Source organism: Mercenaria mercenaria, unplaced genomic scaffold (assembly GCF_021730395.1).
Source record: "Mercenaria mercenaria strain notata unplaced genomic scaffold, MADL_Memer_1 contig_2804, whole genome shotgun sequence".
Classification (NCBI taxonomy): Eukaryota; Metazoa; Mollusca; class Bivalvia; order Venerida; family Veneridae; genus Mercenaria; species Mercenaria mercenaria.
This window is the reverse complement of record NW_026460885.1, coordinates 9,275-15,657: the sequence shown is the minus strand read 5'-3', so window position 1 is coordinate 15,657 and position 6,383 is coordinate 9,275. Positions and strand designations below refer to the sequence as shown.

The following is a 6,383-nucleotide window of genomic DNA, read 5'->3' as shown; positions in this document are numbered from 1 at the left end:
TTTTTCAAACGTTTATTGTAAACAACAATGAAAAGAAATTGTATCGCTTGTTGATAAAACCTTGATCTTTATATTTAATTTATGTTTTTTCCCACGGTTTTTATTGGTTTTCAGTTCGACCTAGATATAGAACGTGCGTGCGCATTTTCTAATGCCTATTGTAACAGTAAAGAAAGGACCTCGGACATTTTCCTATTCAGATTGCCTATCCGATTAAGGAAAAAGTGACATAGGGATAGACTTCTGAAATTGCATAGTTATGATAGTTGAAGACCATTTCTTGATAAATGCGACTTCATTTTACAAGTTTATGAACAAAAAAGAAGACTTTGTAGACATTTCTCATTCTCTTTTCTATTAAAATATGAACATAAATCATTTTTACGTTTTAAACATCTTTCCCTCCAGTGACGCAACAAAATATTTCACATGCCATTGTAAATAATTATTATATACGTATGCTGCAAAAATGACACTTGGTCACAGGTGGTAAAGTGTTTAAAATTGAAAAGAACTACATACAGGGTGTCAGCAAATAAATGTTTACATAGATATTTGACACTTATTGCATGTGTTTCCTAAACCTTACATATATACAGCTTTATTCATTTTTGTAAATATTTCAAGCACAGAAAACACTAAACTAAATAAATAGGGGACATAGAAAGTGAAGCTAGAAAGCAGACAGATCCTTATAAGTATATCTTATGAATTTTTCAATCAGATCTGTTACCTCTTGACAGTCTAAGTCCGTCGATTGAGTGTCATCAGGATTGAGACAACTGCATCTGTCGTAAGTCAAGAACCAAGCAAGTGGCTTCATAGATAGATAGATAGATTTTTTCGATAATTGAGCAAACATAACATAGTTACAATACATGCATATAATAAAATTTATAATCACATATAAAAGTTGTCATATGAAGTAATGTGTTATGAACTATGTCAGTCACATCAATATCAAGGATGACACAAGAAAGAGAAAAAAAATCTCTTATTTCCATTGTTGTCCTTGGTACCAATGGTCTGACATAGAGAGGCATGAAACATTAACATGAATATATATATAAAAAAATTACCGAGTTCATTATTATAAAATAACGTATATGTTATGCATATGTAATTATAATTGCTCATTTTATGATTCTTAATTAAATGAAAGACATATGAATAAATAGACACCAATATCACATCAATATCACAGTACATTGTAAAAATATAATTTCTTAAAAAAATGCATTACAACCAGGGACTAGATAACAGAAAGAACACATAAGTTCAGCAATGAAGCTTATCGTTAAGAAAGTGGTCCTTTACCGCCCTTTTAAAACTAGATATGTTGGGCAATTGTCTTATGTGGGGAGGCAGCATGTTCCATAACTTGCAGCCCAAGTAGGAAAAAGACTTTAGGCCAAAACCTTTAACTTTCGGTGGCACAAATGACCCATTTTGGCTAGATCTAGTTTGGTATGTGTGAACAGAATCCTGTTTAACGATATGATGACCCATGTAATCAGGGGATTGACCATTTTTTATTTTAAAAACATGACAAAGAGTAATTTGTTCAACTCTTCTGGAAACGGGTAACCAGTCTAGGGAAATAAAATGATGTTGTTCAATATGACATCTGTGTTCCAAGTTCAATACAAATCGGATCAATTTATTTTGTGTAACCTGTAGTTTGTCCTTCCAAAATTTTTGTTAAACCAGGATACCAAAATGAACAAGCATAGTCAAAATGGCATTGAATAAGGGATAAAACCAAAAGTCTTTTAGTATGTTCATTAAGATAGGCCTTCTTTCTATAAAGAAATTTTAACCTGGCATTAGCTTTCTTAATAATGGAACTAGCCATAGATTCACCAGTTAAACTCTGATCTAAGGTTGCACCCAAGTATTTGACAGCTGAGGTAGGATTAATAATTTGACCATTACACTTTATATTAAGGTCCCTATTAGTCCTAAGTTTAGGCTTGGAACCAAATATAATATATTCAGTTTTACCCAGATGTAGAGACAATTTATTATCAATTAACCATTGACTAACCATTTCAAGATCTTTAGCTAGATCATTTTCAATAGACGACTTAGTTTTACCAGAGACTATTATAGCAGAATCATCAGCATAGAGTAACAGTTTATTTTTAACCACTGCAGACATATCATTCACATAAATTAAAAACAAAAGAGGTCCTAGTATTGACCCTTGCGGAACACCACAAGTAATTGTACAAGGCTTAGAAAAGGTTCCAGAGACATCTACAAGTTGTTGTCTGTCAGATAAATATGATCTGAACCAACGTAATACATCAGGGCCAAGACCAAGGCCTTCAAGTTTCATAAGAAGGATAGAATGATCCACAGTGTCAAATGCCTTCTGGAGATCAAGTAAAATCATGCCTATGAGATGACCTTTATCCATTTCAAACTTGATATAATCAGAAAGATGTATGAGACATGTATCAGTTGAAAATCCTCTTCTGAAACCAGACTGAAACTTGTACAATAAATTTTTGTCATTGAGATAGGAATCAACTTGGTCATAAACAACTCTCTCAAAAATCTTGGAAATTATACTAAGTATGGACACAGGGCGGTAATTACCAACATCTGTTTTATCATTTTTCTTAAAAAGGGGAACAACTCTTGCAGATTTCAACTCATCTGGTACTACCCCTTGAATTAAAGACAAATTTATGATATGTGTGAGAGGACAAGCTATAATAGATGCACTTTCTCTAACAAACTTACAAGGAATACCATCCAGTCCAGTAGATTTACTTACACTGAGTTTACTTAAATATTTTAAAATTTTATTCTCAGACATGACTGAAAAAGAAAAATTATTAGGAAAAACACCTTTTTGTGAGTAAAAAGAAAAAACAAAATTCCTTCCATATCTTTGGAGGGACCTAGGCAATTTATCTACCAATTTAGAAGCAACTGTTGTGTAAAAAACATTGAATTTCTCAGAAACCTTTTGCTTATTAAAACATGTCTCATTATCATCATCCATTTTAAGACCAATGTTAGAACGTGATGATGTATTAGACTTCTTAGATGGCAAGCCAAGGTTCTTGAGTGCATCCCAAAGAGACTTAGAATCAGACTTGTTTTCTTCTATTTTCTCTTTAAAAAAATTCTGTTTTGCCTTATGAATTAAGTATTGAGTTTTATTTCTGAGCTGCTTAAAATTTTCCAAACTAACATCTGACCTGTCCTTTTTATACACATGAAACGACTTATCTCGTTCATTTATACTTTGTAGAATTTCTTGGGTAATCCAGGGCTCAGTGCGTTGTTTTATTCTAACCTTTTTGACAGGTGCTACGTTATTTACAGCTGTTAAAAATATAGATTTGAATGATTCCCAAGCAAAAGAAACATTATCACACAAAATAACAGAGCTCCAGTCTGCATTCAATAAAATATTCTGAAAATCTTCTCTATTATAATTTTTCATGGATCTTACTTTAACATTATTATGCACACCTATAAAACTTTTACTAACTTTTCTTGTACAATATGTCATTTGATGATCACTTATACATGTATTTATCACACCAGACTGTATAATCTTGTCAATGTCAGACACTAGAATGAGATCAATCATAGTAGATGACAATTTACCAATCCTTGTAAAATCAACAATTAACTGTTTAAAATGAAACATGTCAATAAAAGTTCTCAAAGTAGATGATAAAGAACACTTTTTGTTATTTTTAGACACATCAGTGTTGAAGTCTCCTAAAATCACTGTTTCAAACGAAGTAAAATGTGATGTATTCAAACATACTGATTCTAAAATATTATAAAAGTTCGACTGTTTTGGAGGACGGTAGATAACGCCAAAAATGATGGGTTTCGTCTTCGGTAGTAAAAGTTCACACCAGATTGCTTCAAGTTCATCATGTAAAAGACCTTTCCGTGGATTAAAAGCTAAATCACTCCTTATGTAGATACAGACACCTCCACCATTCCTGTTTCTGTCTTTTCGTAAGATGTTGTAGTTTTCAATGTGAATTTCGGTATCAAAGATGGAATCGTCCAGCCAAGTTTCAGAAATTCCAATACATGCTGCTCTAGTTTTATGAGCAAGTAAACGAATGTCATCAATTTTGGGTAAGTAACTTTTAATGTTTAATCATCATAAGGCGTATGTGTGTATCTATCGTTACTGATGTCAATCACTATTGAAAACTGTGATGAACAGATTACAATAACATGATATAATTCTAGTGACGGCTACTTGGCAATGCTACTTGTAGAACTTAACGTAATGGCTTTTAAGTTTTAACTTATGGATTTGAATTGGATTTGGGTAGTACCTGCATACAGGGACAAGGGACAATCTTATATCAAAATGGGTGATTTACATATCAACAAATTACTAGAAAATAATTGGTGAACACGTGAGAGGCTTTGCTTCACATTAAATCCATTCTTCTTGGTTCTTCAGCCGCATGTCCGGTTTTTAGTGTCAAGAAATAAAGGCTCAAAAGATAACAGCACAGGCTCTCTGGGGATTACTGAATTACCATAAACATTTAGACATCAACTTACATGGGGCGTTAAGTGAAGGACTATGTAAAACATAGAAACCCTCATTGCTTTATTGCTGAAAGACAACTTCACAGGTCATTTTTACTATTTTGTTAAGAATTATCGACATCCTAACTTCCGGTTTGGTTGAAAAACTTTTAAATTGTGTCACTGCTTCAATCCATGCAAGCTGTAAGGCATGGTCAAAGGGTTCCGTATGCTTCAATTGTTGGGAATATAGCGACTAAATACATCGCCGCTGATATGGATTGAAACGTCTTTATGGAGGAAATACGATCTGGTTGGAATGGCGAAGTCGGTTGAAAGTCACCGAGATTGGGATGAACCTAGTCCCAAACTTCATCAAGGTATGAGGGAGTTCATGGAGGAAGTCTCAGAACCAGTACCCAGTGAGTTTGATATGAATACCTCTGGGATTTGGACCTTACTCCACTGGAAAAGGTTACTCTCCTTAGTATCTCTTCTGAAGCCTGGGGACCAGATTCATTTCAAAGACTTGTTTGAATTATCACCTGAAGAGAAGGAACAACTTCCACACATTCCATCAGCGTTTGATAGCCACTGTCATCTGGATCGCTGTATGAACAAACTTGGCATTACTAGTCATTTTTTGGCTGACATCAACAGTACAGTAACTGTCCGTGAAGAATATCAAGTGGATGTTCAACATGCCGTTGGCGTATTCAGCGATCCAGAGACTTATCCAACTAGAGATCAAGTGCATGAGTGGAAATCCCAAGGAGTTGTTGTAGCTGTCGGTCTACACCCTAGGAAAACGAACCCTTCAGCGGAACAGTGGCAAAGGTTTGAGGAGTTACTTTCCTGGCCAGAAATCACTGCCCTCGGAGAAGTTGGCATAGACAGGATGGAACCAGTTAATACATGGTCTTCACAGATGTTAAACCTTGACCGCGCTCTACAGTCTCTACGACCGGACCAAGTGCTTATACTCCATGGTAGAAGCTCGGACGACGACCCTGATGAAGCCTGGTTAACCTGTCTATTCAAGGCATGTCCAAGAGTCACCAGAGAACACCTCATTCATTGTCATTGTTTCATGGGCTCCAAGAGGTTAGTTCAGCGTTGGACCAGTGAGTTTCCTAACACCTACTTCGGCTTTACCAGTATTGTCTCGAGGTTTAGGAACAACAAGGACACTGCCAAGTTAGACTGCATCAAATGGCTATCTGAACATCGACTCCTGCTTGAAACAGATGCTCCCTACTTTCCTAAAGGAGGACATCGGAGAAGTGTCCCAGCTCTTTTGGGATATTCGGCAGACGAAGTCGCCAAAATCAGAGGAGTCACTTGGCAAGACCTGTTAAAGAAGACCAACTCCAACGCTACTCGTCTGTACCTAGACGGGGCAGCTCCAGCAACAGAAACGACATAAATGATGGTTCGGGTCCGGTTGGAGAGGTGCGACTCAATCAGAATATTAGGTATAGGGTGCCTAAGTGTGTCCCTATTTCCGAGTACCAAAACTGGTTCGTAATCCAGGTGGCTGTACTTCGAAACCCAGAAGTTAGCTATAAAATTATACTGGTTAGAAACCCAGTAATAACTATACTGGTCAGAAACCCAGTAATAACTACACTGGTTAGAAACCCAGTACTAACTATACTGGTCAGAAACCCAGTAATAACTACACTGGTTAGAAACCCAGTGATAGTACTTCGATATCTAGGAGTACAACGTCTGAAGACTCTGAGTGTGTATAGGACCAGTGAATACCATCCCAAGATCCACGTTAGAGGGCATTCCTTCATAGGATGGGGAGGAGTGTAGTGGCTGCGGTTCACTGACCCGTGACAGATGAT

The 6,383-nt window shown here is 36.0% G+C and overlaps 1 protein-coding gene across 1 annotated transcript; it reads left to right on the top strand.

Annotated features, from left to right (window-relative positions):
* The first annotated feature begins 4,849 nt into the window (after positions 1-4,849).
* LOC128552439 (3'-5' ssDNA/RNA exonuclease TatD-like) lies at positions 4,850-6,117 on the top strand. Its single transcript, XM_053533478.1, has one exon. It carries the CDS (start codon positions 4,850-4,852, stop codon positions 5,954-5,956), a length of 1,107 nt encoding a protein of 368 aa, XP_053389453.1. The 3' UTR covers positions 5,957-6,117.
* The last annotated feature ends 266 nt before the right edge of the window (positions 6,118-6,383 follow it).

What these genes read in the sequence shown, in the direction of transcription:
- LOC128552439 (XM_053533478.1), top strand. Translation starts at nt 4,850, where the DNA reads ATGGCGAAGTCGGTTGAAAGTCACCGAGATTGGGATGAACCTAGTCCC.